Source organism: Calypte anna, chromosome 10 (genome assembly GCF_003957555.1).
Source record: "Calypte anna isolate BGI_N300 chromosome 10, bCalAnn1_v1.p, whole genome shotgun sequence".
Taxonomy (NCBI): domain Eukaryota; kingdom Metazoa; phylum Chordata; class Aves; order Apodiformes; family Trochilidae; genus Calypte; species Calypte anna.
In genome coordinates this window covers 14,173,309-14,197,840 of record NC_044256.1, presented here as the reverse complement: position 1 = coordinate 14,197,840, position 24,532 = coordinate 14,173,309, and the positions used below count along the sequence as shown (strand labels likewise).

Below are 24,532 nucleotides of genomic sequence, written 5' to 3'. Positions count from 1 at the left end.
TTCTAATATCACTATTAGTATTTTTCATTTAACAATTTGACAGAAATAAAATACACTGCAGTAACATGGGTGATAACACACTTACTCCCACTTGAAAGACTGTCTTTATTCTTTCATAAGTCACTTCTAGCTTACAGCTCTATTGATCATCACTGAGAATGAATGGAGCTTCCCAAGATCCTCTGGGACAAATCCTACATATATATTTTTTTTTCATACTCACCAAACAAATATTTATAAAATTCAACAAAACAGGTCATCAGGGCAATGCTGCATTGATTTCATGTCCACTTATTCTTCAAGCACAACACTGAACTCTCTATCAATAATTCAGAAAGCTGAAGGCCACCAGTACCCCAGGAGGGACACTACCTCATCTCCCACATAGGAGCTGGAAGGCACCTCAATTGCTAGAGACCAAAGGAGTCACTTGCTTAAAAAGCAGGGGTGCCTTATAAAGCATGTCCATGAGCCAAGGAGTCAGCCAGCCCTACCCTGTAATAGATGAGGATCAAGTATTTGAGAAGATTCACTCAAAATCTGACCTACTAAGTATTTCTGGAGTGTTCCCAGTTAGTCAAGCATTTACTACTCCAAGCATGGCTTGTTCATCATCCCGACATTAATTAGCCAGCTGCTGAGAAGTTAAAAGAGAAGCAGTTCTGCTCTGATGCTCCCGTACCCATGGAAGCCTCTGAAGGAGGGTGCTGCCCACTGGAGTTCTAGGTAATTATTCACAGGCTTCAGAATATCTCTATTTTGAAATTGTTCCTTCACTCAGCCTCCCCTCTTCTCCCAGGAGGTACCTCCAGGTGGGACTTACAGTTCAAAGAGTCGCAGGGTCTGGAAGAGTTGCCATGACAGAGTGGTGAGCCGGTTCCCAGAGAGGTCTCTGAAAATTAACAAGGAAAAAAAAAAAAAAAGATGTTATGGTAAATAACTCCTCCTGCCAATGCCCTACCACCTCCCCTGAGCTCATCGTCCTCCTTTACTGTCAAAGCAGTCTAGGACCCAAGTTTAGATTTCATAATGAGAGATTTTAATGAGGATGAACTCAACTGGAAGTTTCTCTTTTCACTTATTTTTTTTCCCAAGGGGGAATAGGGTTTAAATCATGCCATTTTAAGAAGAAAAAAAAAGAAATCTAGAGTAAGATTTGTCCGATTCTTTCCCATCAATCTGGAGCTCAACCAACCATGACTAGAAAGAACAAGTCTAATTTCATACCTTGAACAAGAAATTAAGCACAAACATCTCGCTAAAAATAGTAACAGTCAGATTAAAATGACAGTCTGATGATTACCCCAGGTGTTACTGTGTGATCTGCAGTAGCTGTGTGTTGTCTGCACCCAGGGGTACCACTGCTACAGCAGACAACAGCTCCCCTTCCCTCGCTCCATCTGCCCAAACTTGCAAAAACACAAATCTCATCTACCTGGGAGAGCTTTGCAACCCAGCAGACATTACCTCTGCATCTGAAAGCCAGAGAGGATAAAAGAAGATAAAAACAACCAGAGTACTACTAAAAGCAAAAGAGAAGAAATGTGTTTGAGGCAGACTAAGCAGCGAGAAGACAGAAAAAGAGAAAAGCTGTGGGTGAGAAGATGGTCATGAAATCACTTCCCATAGTGGGCAGAGAGAGCCATCAACTCAGGGACCAGAGCATGGGAGGAGCAGAGGGATGGGTGGTCACAACCTCGAACAGAAACCCAAATCCTCCCACATCTATGCTGGCCTCCAGAAACCTCAGAAGGTGCTGCCTTTCATCCTTTGCTGAACATAGACCTGTCCCTGTCCCTCCTTCCTCACCCTCTGCAAGATACTCAGGCTGCAGATGCCCTCCTGACTCAGCCCTGCTGGCCGGAAAGAGCCACAAAGGGCCAGAGGTATGGACCACCTGGAGGTACATTGAACTCTCATCAGGCCAAAGAGGATGTACAGGACAAGGTGACACAGAGGTGACAGCAGACAGCCCAGCCCACAGTCCCCATCTGATTTGCAGAAATTTGCTGCAACTAAGACAGCAAATCCCAGAATGTCTCTGGCCAGTGCAGGTCTGATTTGGGATGGAAGAATCATTTGTCACTTTATGTCAGCTAAGGAAACATGTTGGGTAAGCACAGGGAGGACACTGCCCAGCTGTTCAGGGACCTACAAGGGAAAAGCCACCCTGGTCCTGCTCCACCTGCCACCAAACGATGCTGGGAAGCCCAAAGCCCTGCAATTGTGAGCTGGGAAGCTGCTGCAGCTCATGCAGCAAACCATTGTCCCAAAGGTTCTCTGCTCACAAGGCTGGCAAAAGAACAAGCCCAAACGATGGCACAGAGCCGAATCATTAAATTCTGGCTCTGCTTCACATCAGACTATCCTGCTGTGGAAACCACAGCAAACCACAGGTGCCTCATTTCACATGACTGAGATCCCACCATTCCTATGGCTGCAGACAAACTGCCTCAGATAAAGTTTAGAAAAGCAGCAAAAATAGCAGGTGAAACTAAGCAGGGAGGAAAAAAAAAATAAATCACAGGACTCCCTCTTTAATCCACCCTGGAGCACTGAGCACCTGGAAACTTTGCAAACACAGATGAAAAGTAGGAGGGGAAGAAGCAGCTCTCTGCTACCAAGAAGTGAGACAGCAAACTCCCTCCCCCCAGCCCAGGGAGAAGAGGGAAGTATAAAGGGAGATGCATGAGAGACAGCAAGATGTGGGAGAGAGCAGAGATGCAGAGGAGGGAGTGAATCTTGCTGGAATGTCCTTTCTCAAAGGTCATGTTTTGCTACATTAGGCAGAAATGTCAAGAGAAAATTGGATTCTGAAAGAGAAGAGAAAAAACAACAGGCTTTCCACGCAAATAAGGGAATCAAAAATAGCATGATCGTGTTATTACAATTTAGGACACAGAGATAGAGAAAGGAAGCATCCTCACTAAATGCAAGGAGCTTTGCAAGCCAGATGTGTTCGGCTTCTCATCTCCTGCAGCCCCTGGAAACCAACTCCTACATTCTCTTCAACAAACCACAGTAAGTAGTAGGCAAAGAGGGGATGGGCCTTCACTTGCAGCCAGCTGGCAGAAGACACTGCTCTCAAAGGGCAAAGTAGGTGTCTGATATGACATGACCATTGACTTCTGCAGGGCTGGCCAGGGAGGACATGCACCAACAGCTCCATTTCAGACTGGCCAGGACACACACAGGGAGGAATGTGTTTGTCATTGAAAACAGACAGCTTGGACACTTTAAAATGTCAGAAAAGTCCTTGCAATGGACCCTTGGGAAGGTCTCTGCTCTCCGCAGAGAGACACACATAAACACACATTAAAAATACACCATTACAGTCACAAAGCCAAATGCTCCAAAGGTCAGAGATGCTAGGACTGGGTTTCCACATGCAAATGGTACATCTACCAACTTTGTCACAAAAGATATGGAGCTCCTATGGAGGAACCTCACTGCACAGCACTGATTTCTCTCCAGAACAGATCCATCCATGCTCTGGATGGGGCAGGTTTCCCAGGGAAGACAGTCTATGATTGTGCTATTAGAAACAGCATTGCAGTACATGCACACCAGGAGATAAAAAATTACAGCTCCACGGGTGAACAGAGTTCCTGCACTTTCTAATACCTGTTGGGCACTCACGAGGTTCCCCCTGTGCTTGAACCTTGGCTGCACTCACTGAATTTCCAAGTAGAACCTAAACGGGGACGATTGGAGAAAAATCAAGGCCCTCTCCAGCTGCCTGTTTTGGCCTGTTCCAAGGCCAAAAAGCCTGTTGTCAGCTCTAGATCCCCAGTGTTTGCAGCAACCTGAACTCCTCTCATCCTGCTCTGCCTGTGGTTGGGCAGTACCAGGTCTCTCCTCTCCAACCCATTTCCATTCCATCATACCCAGCTGCTTCCCCCCAGCATACTGAATCACATTACTCCCTGGCTCACCAGGCACTCCCAAATACTTCTCAGCCCTGACTTCCCTATCTATGCCCAAATTTCCTGCCTTTACATCCCTCCCATGTCTCAACAAGAGCTGCTGCTCCTCATCTCCCCTATATGCAAACATCCTTTGCAAAATTTCTCCCCTCCAACAGAATCAGGGATCGTTATGCCGACATAAGGAGACATCCCAGAGCCAAACCCAGCCTTCCAAGCAAAACCTGACCTTTGACAAAGTTTCTTCCCTTCCTCAAAAGGAGAGTGAGGGTGCTCTGTAACAGAAGCATCACCTGTATTTTCTAGCTTGAGCAAAACAGCATGTTTCCCTTCCACCATTTCAAACATTGGAGAAGGTTTTTATTTGAAACTATAAATAAATAAGTTTGGGTTTGTTGTTTTTTGTTTTTTTTTTAAATAATTCATCCAAGAGCAGACCCCCCATGCAGAAAACTTCAGCCTGAGCAAATAAGCTTGGCATAGCCATAGGAGAGTGCAAGCAATCCTGTAGCAGAGCATACCAGACAATCTTTGTAACAGCCCATGCATCAGCTCCACCTGTAATAAAATGCTGCCCATCAAGGAAACACGGGAGGAGGGAAGCAGAATGCCTTTCCTGCCTATTTCACAGCAGCAAACAAGAGTGTGTGTCTCTCTCAGGACAGACCTGCCATCAGCACTTCTGAAGCACATTCAAACTGCTGCTATGCCATGGGACATTTTCTCCATCACTCACAAGCTGGTATTTTCCACAGAAAGAGTCTTTAGAACTAGCTGCCAGCAGCTTTTTTGCCTCCTGAGCAAGTTTCAAAGGAAGAAGATTTGGAAGAGGGGGTTGGATGGAACCTCACCTGGACCAGGTTCAGCAGAGGACACAACCTGGTCATGACTCAGGTTCAAGAGCACTTTCTCTGCTCCTACAGCAGCAACCATGCTTCTAAAAGCTCCTGCTTTTCAGCTGGTTCATCACAACATATCCCCACCAGCAACCTCACATACAGCTCAGGCAGGATGGTATCACTGAGTGACAGCAAAGCCCCAGTCTTGCTCTCTTCTACCATCCATCCATCCATCCATCCATCCTCCTTCCTGTGCTTGACAAGAGGTGAGTGAACGTGGGAAAAGAGGATCCACGCAGCCCAGAACAAGTTGGACTGTAGTGCAAATGGAGACAACATGTTCCCTCTCCCTTCAATTACCCAGCAGCCAAAAGTATTTCCACTATTAAAGCCATTTTTATTCAGCTAAATTAAGCCAGATGCCTCATCAATGACAACAAGCAGGAGCTCCTGTAATTAAACTGTGAGCTATATTATGCTGTTCAGCCCAATGCAATGGCAGAAATGCTGCTGCTGGGGAGGGACCCTCCGTGCTTATCCCTCCTCCACACATCTCCATCCTCCACTCACCCTTGTTTCCATCCTGACACATTTACTTCTGCATGGGAGAAGTTTTTCACACGTTTTAATAACACTGTGTCACTCTGAAAATGCTGATCGGGGGAGGATTAACTGCACTGAGCAGCTGGGGCTGAGGGAGCACAAGCGACTGCCTGGCAGAAATGAGACAGGAGCTGCGTGTCCTCAGCTGCAGCCCCAAGTGCTGGATATGCCAGTGGCACCACGTGGCTTGGTATCTCCTGGGCTCTGGGCACAGTGGGTGCTTCCCATCACCTCATAGCTCACTTGGGGCTCAGGTGGGTGTTGGTGGCCACAGGAGAGGGCAATGTGGGCACCCTCACAACGCTGCTGGAGGTGTAGGGGTAGCTCCATCCAGAATTCATTTCTTCAGCAAGTCAGCTGCTAAAGCTTTGGGTTTGAACCAGCAAAACATTGGAAAGTCACTCTGGGGCTTGCTTGTCCCTGCCAGATAACGCCAATGACCTCTAAAAGCGATGTTACACTCCTCATCACCCGCCCTGCCCTCCCCTTTCCCCTCCCTCCTTTTCCTGTTTAGTAAGCAGCTTAGCTCATTAAGGGAAAAAATGTACTGTCCTCCCTTAATTAATGTGCTAAAATTACCCCAGCAAGTCCCAGAAGCTGTGGCAGAACAGGCCTCCCCACAAATCAGGTTCTGCAATATTAGACTCAACTGAAATCTCCGATAGCTCAGCACAAAGCCCAGCAGGATGCTCTTGAGATCCAAAAGCACCAGGAGGTGCCAAGCACACTCAAGCCTGGCACATCCAGAACACAAGAGACAGCAGAACAAGTGATGGTGTTAAATTGGTCAGCCTGAGGGTTCATAGTTGCCAGCAGTCCTTCCTGTTTGTCCTCCTTGTCCAGGCTCAGCATCAGATGTGTATTCATGCTATGGAGGATTAAGTTTACAAAGGTCCTAAGCCATGGTCTAGCATTACCTACAGTCCAGTTCTGCTCTTCAAGCAACCTGTTAGCAACACCAGGTATTATTGACCCCCAACCCAGCAGAATCAAAAAGCCTCCAAGGTTCAGTCTTCCTCTATGATTTTGGACAGCATAACTAACACCTATCTCAGGTCCACAAGTACTATCCTGTGCCTTACAGTCAAAACTTGCAACAATTCCCCAAAACCTGCATTAGAGAGGAGCACAAAACCATCACTGGTGGCACAAGAGAAGAGACCCTGCCACCCCAGCACCCACCCACCAGCCCTGGAGATGCGATGCCAGAGGAGGAACCACCACCACCGCTCTGTATTTCCCAGTTGCACAATCTTCATTCGTAAAATCTCAACTGTCACTGAAGGAGGTGGAAGGGGCTGGTCCCCTGCATTGTTCTTTCAACAGCAGCATTACAAAATCAGGAGTTGCAAAGCAAGTGGGAAGGCGTAAGGCACCAGGACTCCATCACAGGGCTCCCGCAGCCAGTGCCAGACACACATCTGCCCCACGCCTCTCCTCCCACAGCCTTTGCCAAGGCAGCAAGCCATCTCCTGCTGCTGCCTCCAGCCCAGCCCAGCCCCAAACACTGTAAAGGACATTTTTAAAGGCCATCACCAACTCCATGACACTTCCCACACCCTCCAAGTCATTTCTTCTGAGGCATCTCCCAGCTGCATGAAGCTTTGTTTGGAGACAAATCACCCTTCGGAGTTTATTGCTGCTCATAGTTTTGGTTCAGCACAAAGGTACAGATGGGAAGCTGTCACCAGATGTGGGTAATAATGTCCTTTGTGCTTCAAGGCAGGTCAGATGCAGGGATCTGAGACTCTGGACTCCTCTTCCTTGTTTTGTGCATTTTTCCACTGCTCTTCTCCAAAGACATCTGGGCTCTCAGAGGACTCGCAGAAAGGTTAAAAGCTGGGTCAGCCTTCCAGTTGCATTGCCTTTGCCTGCCAGCTTCCCTGCAGGGCAGAGTCCAGCAGCATCCATGGAACACGACAGTCTTCTACTCAAAAAAAAGAGAAAATCAACCTGCAACAGGCAAGAGTCCTTCTCCACAGCTGCCCTCCTGCAGCTGAGATGTCCACAGGGCTGCTCTGCCCCCACCCCATCTCTTCTGTCCAAAACTGTAGTAATTTTAGATCCATTAGGCCTGGAATTTAACTGCACACTGGGTTTTTCTCCTGCTTCAGCACACAGAAATAACACTGGAGATGTGTGCCCAGCCCCACTATTTGCACCTCAAGTACTGTGTTAAGTTCTGGCCTCCCCCCACTTAAAAGGACACTGAGTTGCTGAAGAAGAACAACCAAAAGCTGGTGAAAGGTCTGGGGAACGAGTCTTGTGATGAGAGGCTGAGGGAACTGTATTTGTTTAGCTTGGAGGAGGCTGAAGGGACACTTTATCTCTCTCTGCAGCTACCTGAAAGGAGGTTGTAGTGAAGTGGTTGTAGTGAAGTGGTTGTTGGCCTCTTCTCCCAAATAAATAACAATAGGACTGGAGGAAATGGCCTGAAGTTGTGCCAGTGAAGGTTTAAACTGGGTATTAGTAGAAAGTGGTTATTATTGGAAGAGTAGTCAGGCACTGGAGCAGTCTGCCAAGGGAAGTAGTGGAGTCACAATCCTTCGAGGTGTTCAAAACCATGTAGTTGTGGCAGCACTTCAAGACATGCTCTAGTAGCAATGGTGGGGTTTTCTTCCTGGGCTGATGGTTGGACTCAGTGATCTTAGAAGCCTTTTCCAACACTGACAACTCTGTGACTGACTCTGTGATTGAGAACAAGAGTCATCAGTTGACAGCTCCAGCAAGAGGCTAGGTTTACCCTGCCTGTTTGCAGCAAATTGCATGTTTCTTGGAGCTAGGAGCAGAGAACAACCAGGGAACACCTCCTACTCATAGGTTTCCAGCAGACCCAGAGAGAACCTGGCCACTGTGCAAGCAGAGAGAGCTCTGTGCTTCAGCAAGGCACACCTGAGGAGATGGTGCAGGAGGGACAAATGTCCCCAGAGGGCATTTCCTAACATCTCCAAATACAGGGTGACACCAGCTCCCAAACACATGCCCTCCCAGACTGCTACATGTTTTCTCCCCACAATTCCCCCTTGAATACACTGAAGTAGCAAGGACAGGCATTCAGGAAGTACCACTCCAGCTGGGACATCACCCCTAAATGCACTGGGAGAGCTGAATACAGGATAGGGTGTAGTCCTCCTGAATTAAAGGTGTACTCTCAGCTGATACAGGGCTCCTGCATCACATTTGTGTTGGTAAAAGAAATGACCCTCTACTACTGAAGAAAGGCCAAGAAATCACTGAATCTTGAATAATCTCCAACCCTGCTCTTGAATTGTGCCTAAGTTTCAATTTGCCTGCCTCGAGAAAGGGTGCCAGAGGCTGGGATGGTACTGAGGGTTCTGTAGAGCCTCTGAAGAAAGGAAAGGGCACAAATATGAATGTATGTATATACACACACATACACACGTATGTGTGTACATATATATATATCTATATATACCTCCTAGCAATAGCAAAACAACAGGGCATAAGGCAGGCTAAGCTCTCGGCAGACACTGCTAAATGGTTTCCAATTAATTAACTGATTACATGATAGAACAGAAGGGGATTCAACTGAGTGCTGTTGACCTTTAAGAATAATTAATATCATCAGGATCGCAAAACTCGTCCAAGAAAAATAATTAGGAAGATTCTAATATTGCCTCCAAAGCCACAGTGAGAGGAGAGGAAGGTTCTGGTTAATTCAGAGGCAGTTTCCAAGTATTTGCCAGTAAAACCATTCCTTCTTTATACTTGCTTCCCCTCACAGAGCTCCCACACACACATGCTTCTTCCCTAACCCAGTCAATGCTCCCTTCTCCTCTCCAGGTCCATTTTACTCATCACCTTTTCTACATCCCACCAGTTCCTGCTCCATTTCAATCTTCTTCCCTAGTGACTCCCTCCTCCAATCCTTTCTTGCAACCCTCTGCCTCCATACTGGGCCCTGTCCCTCCCACAGCTGCATCCCATCCTCTGTTTATCTTTGACCAGCCCCAGGCTCTGATCTCTGCCTTCTTGCACCTCAGGAAAGAGCCCTGGTCCTTCCATGTGACATGGATCCACTTTTTATTTCCAATCACCCCTGGCAACTTCACAGGCTGACACAAGGTGAGTGCTACACATAATCCCAAAAAAGCCCTTCCCTGCTTTTCCTCAGAAGTCAAATCCATCACAGGTTGGCCTGGGAAGCAGATGCAAGAGATGCAGCAGGAGAAAGTGAAAGATGAGGAACTTGTGGCTCTTTTTTCTCATTACCCCTCACCAAACACATGAATACTCCCACCTCACTACACTTCCCTTGCTTTTCCTCTCCCAGTTCACTTGGCCCACAGGTCCTGTGTGGGAGAGGGGCTGGAAAGCTGCTGAGCCAAGCAGGAACTGCAGTGGTGAACTTTGCAGGGAAGATCACTTGAACACATTGGAAGGGATCTTGCATGAGCAGCCAACATTTCTTGTGAGTTAAGCATAAAACAAAAAAACAAAAAAAAAAATCCACACCAAAACCCACATCCTTGGAATGAAATCCACCTTTGCAGAGAATAAATAAATTTCCTCTGCTGCTTATTACCATTAAAACTTCTATGACTTGACACTTCACTGAATTATAGATAAAAGGAAAAATGTTCTTCCTGGGCTGGGAAAAGCAGGCTGCTGCCAAAGAGTGGTGTTTACACCAGCAAATGAAAAGAGAGCCCACAGCACTCACCCAGCCTTGGGCTACCTGCACCCACAGCACAAGGGCCCAGGAGCAGAGGACAATGGGCTGGCATGGGAGGCACATGTTTGGGAAAAGAGGGAGTCTTTTAGCTCTTCCAAAAACCACAAGAGTGATCTGGACATGGTAGTTACATGTTTCCTGCTCCTCTCTAATATACGTTGTACATGTACAGAAGCATCTCCCCCCAACCCTTCGTCCTCAAAGACTGGTCAGTATGAGGAGTAATTTCAAATGAACAGACTAATCACCGTGAAGCACTGAGTGCTTCAGACTGCAGCAGGAATTCCTTCATTATTCTGAGACCCACAAATTACCCACAATTATCAACATGCACAACTGGATACAACAAACATTTAGCCAAAGCCCATGGGTTGCGGGCACAGTGAGGCTGGATGACAGTTCTCCCAGAACTACTCATGTGAGAAACCCACAGACAGCAGTGGGTAGTGGTGTCACAAGATGACTCCATTCATGCTGCAGAACAAAGTCAGTGCCAGGAGCCACCGCAGTTCAGAAAGTTTATATTGCAACTGTCAGGCAGGCATCTCACCAGGTTGGCTTCAGAGCAGGAGAAATGGAAAAAAAATACCGGTGCAGCTGGCAGTGGAACCAGGCTGACCATCCCTCAAGTGTGGGCTCATGCCTGATGGCTTCATCCATCTTGCACATGCAGCCAGCCAGTGCTCCACTCACTGCCCCCGGGGTGCTCAGCTGGGGCTGGAAGGAGAACGAGGTTATTCCAAGAGGCAGGTGGGGAAGCCAAGCTGCAGGTTGGGGCTGAGCAAAAGGCAGGCAAGTGGAGGCCTCAGTGCAGGGAGGGAGGCTGGGCCAGAGGCCAGGCTGCAAGCAGAGAAAGCCAAAGAGCCTGGACAAGGCTAGAGGCCAGAGCTCACGCTGTGGGCAGGGGGGCTGGGGCTGCTTCTTGGTTGCTGTTAGCAAAGGCAGGAGGTGTGAGAACTGGGCTGGAGGCAGAGGGGCCTGGAAATGTTGAGGATGGGAGGCAGTGAGACCCAGTCACAGGCAGTACAGCCTGGTCTGGGTTGGAGGCTGGGAAGAAGGGAAGCACAGCTGGAAGCGGGAAGATGCACATCTGGATTGGAAGACAGAAGGCAAAGGCTGCAGAAAGGGCAGAGCAGGCAGGCAGGGAGGCCAGGACCACGGACCGGCAGGGCAGGGACCGGGGCGGTGCGGGGCAGCGCAGGGACCGTCCCTGTCCGTGGTGCTGAAGCGCGGGGCGCAGGGTGCCGGCATCATCGGAGCTGCCTGGGGAGCTCCCGGGAAAGTCCGGGCATGAGACATCATCAGACATGAAAACACAGCCAGCCACCAGCAGGCCTACAGACATGGTTTCCCATCGGTCCTGGGGAAGACAAACCTCTGGCTCGGCTCTTACTGGCAGGCTTGTAATTACCCCACAGTCTCCTGGAGCTGACATAATTCACAGCTCACCACTTGACAAATGCAAATGAAGGGAGGGGGTTGGTGGGAAACTCCAGCCCCTTGCCCGGTTTTCTAATAAAATTTAATAATTCCAATAAAACACACAAGCGCCTAACTTCTGACATTTAAATTCTTGCCTAGTCACACACCATCGTGAATTAATGTCCCATCAGTCATGCCCTGTCGTATCTTATTGCTCAAATAACATATGATTTTAATGTTTCCATTTTTCTGCCCTGGTGCTTATTGCTCATATATCAAAAAGGGAAAATCAACTCTGCAATCATACTGTTGGTAAACCAGTATCATGGAAAGAAAAATCCCAGGTGAGATAACTTGGGCATTCACAGCTTTCACTCATTCTGCCATGATTGTTTGCTCTCTCCTCCAGCAACTTTCAAGCAGGTTTCCATGTCCTCATGTCCCTCCAGGGAAAGGGTCCTTCTCCCTGTGCAGCACACCTCTCACACTGGCATATGCAGGTAAGATGTGTGGCACCACATCTAACCAACTGAGAGCAAATAAAAGGACAGCCAGAGGCTGTTTCTGGAGTACCACCATGCTTCAGTAACCTCAGAAGCCTGGGAACAAGATCCAGTCCTTGTCATGCCCAAATCCCCAGAAATCAGCTCATTCTGCACTGCTGGGGATCTTGGATACATGATGAGGTTTAACCAAGACACGACTACTCATCACATCTGAGAGGAAAGTTTGACCTCTTTTTGAAGGGAAGATCACAAAACATCCACCAGGCTGCTGTTGCACAGCAATGACTATGTAACATAGGAGACCCCAAAAACTTGTCTGAAGTTCACATTTTACTCTAATCCTGAAAAAAAAACTTGTAAAAAGACACTCGCACACACACCCCCTCAGGAACAGCCTCATTCAGAACATCCCCAGCACTATCTGCAGCCTTTTTTAAAGAGGGGGGGGGGGGGGTGAAAAGCTAGGACCTTTGCAAAAACACAGTTGTCTATTTCACAGGTCTGCCAAAAGACCATTTATCAAACTTCAGAAAGGGGAAAAAATCTCATAGGCACACAATGCAGCTGGAAAGAACATCTCAGTGTTTCAAAGGAAGGAAGGAGAGACAAAGTCACAGCAAAATCCTATGAGCCCAGGTACCAGAGTGACAGGCATAATATAAGAATCTGAGCAGGCAACAAATATTTGTGATGGCATTATCATGTCATCTTACATTGCAACAGCATCCCACAATTGAAGGCCAGACTTTGCTAGAAACCATACAAGGTGTTATGCTGCAAATAGATCAAATAAAAGCAGAGAAAATAAATATTATTCCAGGTTTTCAGATGAGGAAATGATGCAGGACAAGTCTTGTTGCAAGATGCATGGTGACTGAGTTGGAAAGATTTTTTTTTCTCTCCTCAGGCCCCGCTACAGTACATCAGTCACAACCTCACAGATCCACCTCCCACCACAGTACAATAAACCCTTTCCACAGGCAAGTGAAGCAACCTGCAGCCACAAATTAGTCACCCAGCCCTCTGAATACAGGTCAAATTATTTCAACCCAGCCTGAAGGGAAGCCACAGTCCTACAAGCAAACTGGTTCCTCCTCTGGCCTCGTGCACAATGACTGGTAAAATACAGGACCTAGCTCTGCTGCTGCAGGAAAAAAAAAAAAAAAAAAAAAAAAAAAAAAGGAATAACTGCCCCCAACTGCTTATCAGTCACCTGTGGAAACAACTGGGAATAAACATGTCATCAACCCACTGCTGTTGATTAGCATATCAGCAAGAACCTGCACTACATCAGCTTCCAGGGGGGCCGAACAGGCACGTTGATGGAAGCAGAGATGTTATTGCTGTTTATTTTAGTGACTGCACTATAAGCATGCCCAGCATTTTACAGAAAAACCAGAGACACAGGGGGGAAATGCCTCCCTGAGTAAATCACAGCATAGATGTTTGCTCCTAGAAGGACCTGGAGCAGGAATATCTTTAAAGTACAAATGGGAATCAAAGTGTACCCAGGCTGATTCCCAAGTTAGGGACAGCAAAGGAAAATTGACCTAACAAAAATTAAAGGCTGTTTACATCTTCCTCAAACTTTTATTTTGTCTGTCTTTATGGAGATATTCAGTACCTATTTAGACCTTTCCAAAAGCAAAATAAAATAAGCTATCAAGGAGATGGTTTAGGTAAATGCCTTTTAGTTTACCCTCCCAGAAAGCAAGGAGCTTACATATAGTCATATACTGTGCCCCAGCTGATACACATGGACTTATTAGGCTGCACTGCCTTGAGAGCATGGATGGCAAATCAAGAGCAATTAACACATGACAGATTGGGTTAGGAGGAGACTGCCAGGATGGGGATGACAGCAGTGCAGTGATGAAAGGACAAAGCAGGGAAACATCATCAAGAAGGAGGAGAAAGGGTAATAGGACAGCCAGAATCAAGCAGAGGGTTGCACAGTCACAGGACCTAAAGCTGGTTGCAGGAATAGTGCAAAAAAGAGAGAGTTTAACCCTGCTTTGTGTAGAAGAATGGCTCTTCAATGCAAGGCAATATATCATTAAATACAAAGCAGGGAAAAATGACCCTCAAGCCATGACTGAGAGGGAGCAGTGTTATACTTACAATAATTCAGCCTCTAATATTTTGTTTATTTCTTTATTTAGCGTAAGAACTGGATCAAGCTCCCAGACACAGAGAAAAACAGGTGAACTTTGCCAGCCTTGCAAGATGGTTGCCTCCAGCCCTTCAAAAGCACACAGGCCTCATTTGCTGGAGGGCTTTGAGTGCTGTCCTGAAACATCACTATAAAGGGCAGAGAGCAACTCAACAACCTTGTGCTGCCTCAGCTATCTCAATTTTCAGGGCATGCAGCACAGTTTCTTTCCTGTCAAAGCCTAAAACCATAACACATCTCTGGGAGCCCCCCTGTCAAAGCTACAAACTACATCCAGTACCAGGGTACCAGTTCATTTCACAGTGCACAACTGCCATGAACCCAGCCCCAGACACCAAAACCAACCTCATCCTCAGAAAACAACACAGAAGAGGTTCTGACAGGCTCCAAATTACCCACAGCTCAGGTGTGAAAACAAGCCCATAAATCCACCAGCTCAGTCTTTCACCAAGCAAAGCAGGTCCCTACACACTCCTGCCAGCACCTTGCACATCTTCCCAAATCTTCATTTTTTGGAAGGAAAAGACTGAAAGGATCACAAAGACAAAATGCTTGTGGAGGAGAAGGTGATCTAATCATACCATATTTAAAAAAAAAACAGCTGCACTCAGCACAAAGAACTTCAGAGTCTCAGTCTTTAAGACCCTTGAGTGAAGACTCGAAGAGAAAACTTGATCCTCAACCCCATCTTACTCTGGAAGGCAGCACTGAGAGAGAGCTCTTTGACAGGAGCTGTATCTTGGCCAGCCCTCAAACCCATTTCAAGCATGTCTAAACCTCCAGAAGACAGTTTAAGAAGAGCCTCTGAATGCAGACAGAAACAGCAATTATTATTTTTCTAAAGAGAAATCTGACTACTTAAGCCTTATTTAAAAGTGTGCTGTCTCAATAATTACACAGCCTTAATTTGTTTTCTTTATTACACAATAAATAAGGTGTGCACAATTACCCTCCACAAACACAAGGCAGTGCCTCCCAACTGGCTGGCTCAGTACATAGCTGCCCAGGAAAGCATTTAGAGAACCTGCTACCCAGTAAAATGGACTTGAGCACTGCAAATGTCAACTTGTCCAGTTCTAGGTGACCTGCTGAGAGCCCTCCTACATGTACAGCTGTACAGTCCCCACAGCCAGTGAAGGTTGGATGCTTTGGCCAGCAGTAAACAGGTCCTGTCCTCACTAGTTCCTGGTGCAATGTGAAGCCAAACTCTCCTGTGGACTTCCCAGTGACTAATGAGGAACGTGATAATGTTGCACAAGGCACTTCAACAACCTCTCTTTACTATTCCTCTTCCTATTTTCATGATATATGTAGAAATTTGACATCCTCACAACCTGTCATCTTTTATCAGATTCAAATAAATTGGCCAAAGCATTCCAGTATTATTAGAAGGACAGAGAGAGAGAGATCATGCAAGATTTTTTCCTCAACAAGCTCTGCTAAACACAGTGACATAGTAAATCTGTATTCAGATGGTTCATGCATCCCAAATTTCGGAACCGTATCATCCTAAAGTTTGCTTGTACCTCCTTCAAGCCAAAAACTGAGTTCTTCTGTCAACACCAAACATTTCCTACATTCACGTGCATGACCTGCTAGAACTAACTTCCATAAATCTTGGCTACAAGAGCTCAGTTTTCCATACCCTAGATGTGCTGGTCCCTGCATCCAGTGCCTGGTGTGCTCCAGGACTACCCCCTTTATTAGCCAATGGGATGCCAAAGCTGCACAGAAATAGGACCAGAAACCCATCAGGGCAATTTTGCCTAGTGAGAAGACCTCCAGTGAGGGCACATGATGACACTGGATGATATCCAGGTCAGATCAGAGCCCTAAATCTCCTGATTCAAAGAGAAGGCAGAGGGATACAAAGCTATTTCTAAATTCACACCTCTGGCTCCCCATCACCCACTGCTTCTCCACTGATTAGGTTGACCTCAAGGCCTTTACATCTATACAGATAATTTCAAACCTTAAAGGACAGGCATGATCCTGCCAGGTTGTACTTCAGAGCACTTTGAGGGTCTATTACCCAAGCATGAATGCTGAAAAAGAGCCTTCATGAGCTTCTCACCTTTCCTCTCTGACTCTGTAATGGGGAAGGGGGTATAAAAACAAGTCAAATCTCATCCAGAACCATTACCTTAAGCAAACCCCCACAAACTTCAGCTCCTGCAATTAGAGCCAGGATAAGTGATCTGCCTGTGATTGCACAGCTGGAATCTGAAGACAAGTGTGTGGCACAGAGGAAGGGCCAGAAATAGAAGCTGCTGGGAGAAGGCAAAGCTATCTGGACCATCTGAGAGGAGGAATCCTTGATGAGAGGCACTGGGGAAAAAATTCACTTCAGCAGAAGGACAGGAATTAACCCTGGATGGGCTCGGGAAGGGGTAAAAAACAGATTTTTCATTCTCTCAATTTGTATAGGAACTTCATGTGGAAAGATGCCTGGTGTTGCTCAGACCCAGCTTGAAGCATCCTGCAGAGATCCAGCCCAGGGTTCTCACCACCCTGTGCCAGCCCTCCCTGGCCGTGAAACCTCCCTGATGTTTATTAGACACATTTGCCATCTTATTGACTCAACTTGCAAGCATCCAGACAGCCAGTAAAGGAGAAGAAAAACCAGGGAGGCACCAACATCATGTAGCAATAATCCAACAAGCCTTAAGCAAACCATCCCATGGTCCCCAGCCCTGCACCCATCCACCTGCAGCTGACCCTGCTGCAGGGGTATTGGGACAGCCTGGCTCACTCCTGTCACTCCTGTACCTTGGTTATGGCAGCTCAAGACTTCCAGCAGGGTGACATTTCCATTAATCCCTTTATCCCTGGCTCCTACGTGCAGTGGCTGCAGAAAATGCCAGCCTTTGGGCAAGCCAAGCTCTCTGAGAGGCAGAGGGCATTGCCAGGCTGTGCAAAGCCTGGGGAGCTACCACAATTCCCCCTGAGAGGGAGAGAGAACCTAAAAAAACCAACCAAACAAAAAAATAAAACAACAAAACCAGCAGCACCATGGCCCAAAATCCTCTGGGGAGCAGGAGGCAGCCACCACCCCTGCAAGCACTAGGTTTCCATCTGCTATGGGGGGCATCCACCTTGCAAATGTCCATGCTGCCAGGTCCCAGGAACAGCATCAAAACCCACTGGCAAACACCAATCAAATAATATACTCACTTGCCTCAAGCTTCAAAAGGCAAGGAAAAAAAAAAAAAAAAAAAAAAAAAAGATGTTAAGAATGTGATCAATCTTGCACGGCCCAAGCAGTAAACAAACACATATTTCATCACCACATACCAATCTTAACTCTTGACACAAGATTGATGTGAGGCTTCTTTTTTTTCCAATTTCAAAAGTAATCTCAAAAGACAAAACCAAACACTTTTGGAAGAAGCAGCAACAATTGCATATGTATACATTAACAACACATTCAGCCTCAAAATGAGCATTCATGGCCTTCTGAGCTCCGGCAACATTCAGCTAATTTCATCAGGAATGTTACTCGTTTTATCTGCTAGATATGTAAATGGCTACTACACAAGTGGAAAACTCTCCTCCCCACCTCCCATTAAAAAAAAATTAGTTGGGAGAGGTATTCAGAGAGAAGCTTCCCAGTAACAAACAACTCCAGAAAACACAAAACAAACATTACAAATCAAAATAACAGAGGGCAGAAATCAGGAAAATCCCAGTGGTCAGCATTGAGCATTTATGACAAAACAGCACTTCCTCAGACTCAAAAAGGCTCCGTGGTCCTTAACTATTCATGCCCTTTGGTACTGCAGATCTCCTATTTAGCAAGTACTTTACCGTCACTTAGCAACTATAACTGGTTCTCCAAAAAGGAAGCTTTTGGGGTTTTTCAGTTCACATCATCTCAGAGCAGACATCAAAAGACAAATCTATCTTGCTCTGCAGGTCACATCTGTCTCTCTCCAGCAGGAACATGCCCATATCAAGGGACATAGACAAACCCATGCACACTACGTCTGTTTTTCATGGAAGAAGCCACTCAGCATTGGTTTCCCAAAAAAGCAGGGATATATACACTCTCCCATCCAGCCCATCACCTTGTGCCCAAGGCCGGGGCCTCTCACCAGCCATTTTTCATCTTTTATATCTAACAAGGGCTGAGAGGTATTTGATCTCAGACACAGACACTGCTGGTCTAAAATTCAGGCTTTGCTTTATCACCTTGGGAAAAATAAATACATACCCAGAAATGTGTGCCCTTGACCTCAAGGATGGAGGAATTCCCTGGAAGACTCTACCTGGTGGATAAAAATGCCCCAGCAGCTGGACATTTACAGAATGCCCCATGACAACAGACCTCCAGTTTCTCTGGAGGCATAGATTTTCCTGTGCCAGCTTAAGAAGTCAGTAGTTGGGATCAGAGCCAACAGTCCCACACCCCAGGATTTGTGCTGGAAAAGCACCTTTTGGTTGCTGTGTGCTGGGGCACACAGATGCCTCCCAGACTCTGCAGAAAGGGAAATGTGCACTGGCCCCCCGAGGCTGCTAATGAAACAAGCCCTTGGTAGAGCAGTGATCAAAGCCAGGCCAGGTAGTAGACACCAAAACCCATCAGCTGCCCAGCAGGAGCTCACCCCATCTTGCATTGGGGCCACTGCACTACCCTGTGCCTTCACATTCTGTTCTCCTTCTCCCCCCCACGACCATCACCTCTCTGTCCCTTTTCCCATCAGCATCCTCCTGCTCTTCCATTGCTCTGTCCCACTTTGGGGAATCCCCTTTCCATAGAGAGCAGGAGAAAAGGTGGCAGAGCCAGCAGCACTCACATGTAACGCAGGTGAGGGTTCTTGGCAAAGGCGCGGGGCTGGATGTTTCGTAGTCCTGAGTTCCTGATTGTCCTGCAAAGAGAAGCAGAAAGGCAGCAATTTGAGTCAAGATGGAGTCACTGCTCTAAAACCCTCTGCTCAGCACCTGAAGTGAGATGGGAGAACCTCAACATTCCCTCTAGAAAGCACATATCTCCCTGTAGAGCCCCAACGAGTTACCAGCAAAGAGGAAATGAAGCTTTGCAGCTTCCTCTGATACAGTGACAGCACAGAGCAGCTGCTGGGTGAAACTCTCCCCCCACATCCATCAAGGCTTGTTGGGGGGTGGCTGGAGCATCTCCTGCTCCTCTCCATCATCACAAGCAGCACTGCCTGTTCCCACAGCAAACCTAACCCCCAGCACCACCAGCCCCCCTCCCTCCAACTCGAGAAAACCCTTCTGCTTTCAGCTCTGATAAGGAGTGGTGAGTATTGGTTCCCCACTGCTCAGCCCATGGGTAAGCTGCACCTAGTCTAAAATTCCCACTCAAATACATTAGAGGAGTCTCCAATTGACCCTGAGGAACACTACATCTCACACAAGCAGCACCTATAGCAACCCCAGCTCCAGGAGGATGCAGGAGGGAGAATTAAAAGACTATGTGGCATCCTAGCTCGGGCAAGCTTCCCAAGGGCCTGGCATGTCCCTTCAGTTTCAAGGACCTCAGTTACACCTTCATGATGCACAAAATTGACCTCTCCTGGTGCTCAGAGGGTTGTGCCAGGAGATGGGATTCCCTTATCATGCAGCACCACTGTGATGGTAACTGCAGTGAGGACCAACAGTCCAGCACTGAGGGGTGAGTGGAGACAGCTGGAATTACACATTGTGAGGCTGAAATGAGAAAAACACACCGAGCCCAAAACCACAACAGCAGGGGAGAAGAGAGGTCAGGGATGATGTGTGTTGACAGAGCTGCCAGGAGCTAGCAATCTTCCTTCTCACAGACCCACCAAGGTCCAAAAAGCACTTCAGAACCATTCTACAGTTTCACAGCAAAATACAGCAGAGTCTGTAGCTAAAACAGGCTACAAACACTAGGGTGTGGAGACTGTGGATGGAGGGAAGCCACAGGTCTTTGCTCAAAGGAAGGGGCTGCCCAGTGCTGTTCTCCTCCCCAGTTTTCAATGCATACTCACAGCCTCTGCAGTCCTGTGTACAGCTCCATGTCAACAGCATTCAGTGTCTGCAAGTTCTTCCAGTTCTCTATGTGTCTGTGGAGAAAAAAGCAAAGGGTCAGCTGTGGCACAGCCAGGTGATTGCTCTGCCCATGCTGGGGACAGCACATAGAGAGAGCATGTGACATCCTGCTACTCAGACATCTTCTCACCTTCCATCAGCCAAAATCTTCTTGCACCATGTCTGGGGATTGGACCTGCTCAGGCTTCAGCATCCAAACCCTCAGACACAGAGGGCACACACCACACTGCCAAAACAAGCAGTCTCTAATGCTGGTTTTTACTCTGTTTTCCCAGTGTTTTAGGAAAAAAAAAATAAAACATGAACATGCAACCAATCCACTGAACAACTTTGGCCAAGTTATTTTCTGCACCTCACTGTGCACATCAGTAACACAAGGACACAACCCGAGACGGTTTATGCAAAAGAAGTGAAAGCAAATAAAACCTTACAACAAAAACTTCAGGCCTAAATAGAAAGAATAAAGTCATGTTTATCCCATCCCTTACAGGGGTGGACAAAGAGGGCCCTGGTCTTGGCTGGCTGGAAGTGCTGCCAGCAGGAGTGCACCAAACCTGATTTGGAAACTGTGCCTTTATTATGAATTCCTCAGTCGCTCAGGGCTCTCCGGCAGGTATGTTACAGAGAACAAAAACAGAAATAGATCTGTCACTGTGGGATCATTATTCAATAAATATTAGAGCCAGGGGAAAGTGACAGATGGACAGCCTCAGAGAACAGGGTTCCCTCTTAGCAGCACAGGAGTGATGCTGGTGGCAGCGTGGTCAGCTTAGTGTGGCCACAGTCCCCTGCTAACAAGATGCAACCCTTTGTAGTGGGGAAGGAGCTCAGTCCTCATCCCCAAGGCAGCTCTCAAACAGCTCAGGTTCTCACCCAGACTGAGCTCAGACACCTTCCCCTCAGAAAGCACCAACATTTTCAAGATGGTCTCAAAGTGAACGGGCTGGGAGAAAGATCTGGCTGTTCCCCTCAGACCTGCTTTGAAGTTTATGAACACGTGCACCCCAGCTCACATCTGCCCCAATGAAATAATTGGCTTTGGGCTCAGCCCTGGAAAGGGAAACATTTCCAAGTGATGCAGGGTTGGGGTGATATGCCAATGGTGAGAAACATCCCTCTACGACAAGAAGGTTGCAGTGGCCTAGAGGGTAAGTGGGAGAAAGACCTTTGACCACTTCCAGAGCAGTCACAGGAGCTGTATGATCTTCCTCCAGCACTCACTATGCCTTGTGCTTGCACAAGAACAGATGAATTAGCGTGACAGTGTAATATGGACTTATTTGAGCCATATCCTAAATAGCATCTGGCTCAAGAAAAAAAATAATACAAAAACTGGACTAAAACTAAGCATATTTTTCTGCTCTCACCATGCAGATCCAAGAAAAGCAGAGACCACCTCTGCTTTCCACATGTTCCATAATTGCCTGCCTGCCCTGAGGGGTTGGCCTAAGGACAGAGCACAAGCTCCCAACCAGCTGCCACATGACAGTTTAAGTTACAGCTCTTCCTCAATGACCTGCTCATCAGTTTGGATCACCTGTGTCCCAGACAGAACAAGGAAGAGGACATTATCACAGACATTTTATACTCCCTGCCAACATCTAAGGCTATCCCTTCTGGACTTGGAGACATCAGTCAAAAGGTCCAACAGCTTGAAAGCTTTCTGAGACAGGGCAGGACTGCGAGCTCAGGTCCTGGGTCACAAGATTGCAGGGATGAGCAAGGTGAGAAACACAAGCTGAAGCTTCCTACAACCCAAATGAGAGGGTCCTTCAAAAGAAGGAAGAAACAAGGGAAGAAGTAGGAATGGGATGATGTGAGTTTACCACCAGGGCATGCTGGAGCTACAGCATCTGAGCAATGACCTTTGTCAAGGGATGGAGCAGCCCTGAGCCAGCAGCTATGGAGCAACCACAGCTGGGAAGGAGGCGGCGGCCAGATTGGCTCTTGTTTTATTGATTGTATTTGCTAAAAAAAGTCAAGGTTATTTTTGACTTGACACTCAAAGCCATGTGGGCAGCATTCTAGAAGAGGCAAAAGAAAAAAACATTTTTGTTCCCAGTGACACATACAGCCATGACTTCTTTATAACTCAGTACTGTGGGACAGGGGGCTTGCACCTCCCTCCTCCCTCCAGTCATGGCCAAGCCCTCCCAAAAGAAACATTACACAACCATACATACAACTTCACAACTTGTGTCCCAGCCTCCCAAAGAAAGCCCATGAGCTTCCCGAGCCAGATATGCTTTGGTATGTTATTTAACTTAGACACATAACACCCATAAAGGGAGAGACAAGAGAAGCAACAGTGGAAACAAACACATACACACACACTTACATACAGGATAATCCCCCAACCCAGCAGCTGCTTTACGTGGAGTGCAAACCAGGGAAATAGCATCATCTTGAATTAGGCACACAGGTCAGCAAGGGACTTGGGACTCCTTTAAGCTACAGTGACACTTCCCATCTCAGGGACCTCTAGAAACAGCTCATCCTCTTTTTTCTCTAATTTTTCAACTTAGCAGGAGCTGCACCTTTGCTCCTAGAAGTGGCAAATCAGTCTCGGTTCACAGGCACCCTGAAGATACACCAGGAAAATAATTTTCTTTTGCTCTCTATTGCTTTGGAAAGAATAGTATAACTTTGTGCTGGCTGGGTTCACCCAAATCCACTTTAAAAACAAAACAGAAATGCATCTTATTCTGAAAGCTTAAGCAGTCAAGCTGTGACTGCAAAATTGGCAGCGGTTGCACAGGAAAGCAAACCAACCAAGCAAAGAAACTCCACCTCTAAAACTTATGTCCCTCTTCGCATCCTTCAGTATCTCAACTAGATCTCCCTCTTTTCCTTCCAGAATTTTGCTTGCTCTAGACATCTTATATCCTTCCAATAGCTGCCAAAGACTGAGACCTTCCCTTCTCTTCCTCGGTTCATCGACCTGGCAGGAACACGGGTGCTGAGTTCCCACCAAATACAGATGGGACAATTCCCAGCCCTGCCCTGGTCTCTGCAGTGAGCCTTTGAGGGATGAATTACAGTGGGTGGGTTACTCCCTTCTCCCTGCAAACATCCCTAAATATGTATTGCTGGGGCATTCCTCAGTTATTACTAAGGTAAGCTGCTCTTCTGTAAGACTCAACAGCTTCAATCCCAACACCATACTTGACAAATCCTGAAGTTCACACCATATACACATCCACCCGGACTCATTTCCAACTTCTAATTGAGACCATATGAGATGCTAACACAGATGAGATTGCTCACTTTTTCTTTCTTTTTTTTTTTTTTTTTTAATTTTTTGGAAGGGAAGATGGTGGGAAGGGGATGTTTGTTTAAATACTCACTTCTCTCTCATACTACTTGTCTGTTTGGAGGGTCTCACTGGTCCAGGTCTCCTTGCACTGCAGAGGTGCCTCTGTACCCTGCCTTTCACAGATTGATCAAAGTCCACCTTGGGAGTGCTCTGCCCACCCAACTCGCACTGAAATGCTGAAGGAGAAATTTCCTGCTCTTCTCATTTCTTACCAGCAAGCATTTCACATTCCTTTTCTCTTGTGTCAAAACTGTCTTTGCTTAAGCAGCTCTTTTTCTTTCCCAGAATTTCCTCCTCCTTTCTTCACAAGCAAAAGCCAGACATCATTCATAAGCTACACGAGGCCAGCTCTTCTAAGGCACTGTGTCTGTACCAAGCAGTGAAGTGCCAGGCAAATTGTCTCAAGTGCCCTGAAGAGATACTAACTCACATCTCAGAAGTGATTCAGCTCTATTGCTCAGGCAGAGGCCTGCTGGTGAGGTTATTTTCCTTTTGGTTTCAGACCCAACACAACTGGCACATACTCTTGGTGAACCAGGGAAGAAGGACCATTGTGATAGAAAATGGCTCTCTCTTTTCTTCACCAGCATATTTACATCCCTTTTCTTGAATAAGAGTGACCAAATCCACAGAGCAGTCTCCACCCATATGTGTTCATCCCACTTTGCATTTCATTCTCTCTTGGTTTTGCTACTGCAGCTCTTCCCCTTGTCCACCCTCACCCCACTTTGTGTTCCCATTGCCTGTGCCAGGAGCAAAGCCCATGAGCTTGCTCCCTCCTTTTGTGGCAGTGTCCTCAATGAAAGCAGGACTCAGTATCACCTCCAAGGAACCTCAGTTATCTCCTCTTTTCACACTTCCCACCACCACTTCTCCATTTTCCAGCTGTTCACCAACAACAACTGAACTAGACTGTGTCTTCTCCAGAAAAACAAGCCACTAAAGATGTAAGGAAGCACCATATTAATCTCTTAGCACTGTCATCTCTCTGCTGATGAAATCAGTTTCCAAAGAA

At 46.9% G+C, this 24,532-nt stretch overlaps 1 protein-coding gene across 6 annotated transcripts in view; it reads right to left on the bottom strand.

The window, feature by feature from the left end:
• NTRK3 (neurotrophic receptor tyrosine kinase 3) overlaps positions 1–24,532 on the bottom strand; it is a 204,930-nt gene that overhangs the window by 152,238 nt on the left and 28,160 nt on the right. For all 6 annotated transcript variants that reach the window (XM_030456762.1, XM_008491959.2, XM_008491958.2 and 3 more), the window contains exons 2-4: positions 20,141–20,215; positions 18,962–19,033; positions 824–892 (exon numbers count right to left, since the gene is read on the bottom strand). In XM_030456762.1, coding sequence (XP_030312622.1) covers positions 824–892; positions 18,962–19,033; positions 20,141–20,215 — 216 coding nt within the window. The remainder of the gene's footprint in view (positions 1–823; positions 893–18,961; positions 19,034–20,140; positions 20,216–24,532) is intronic.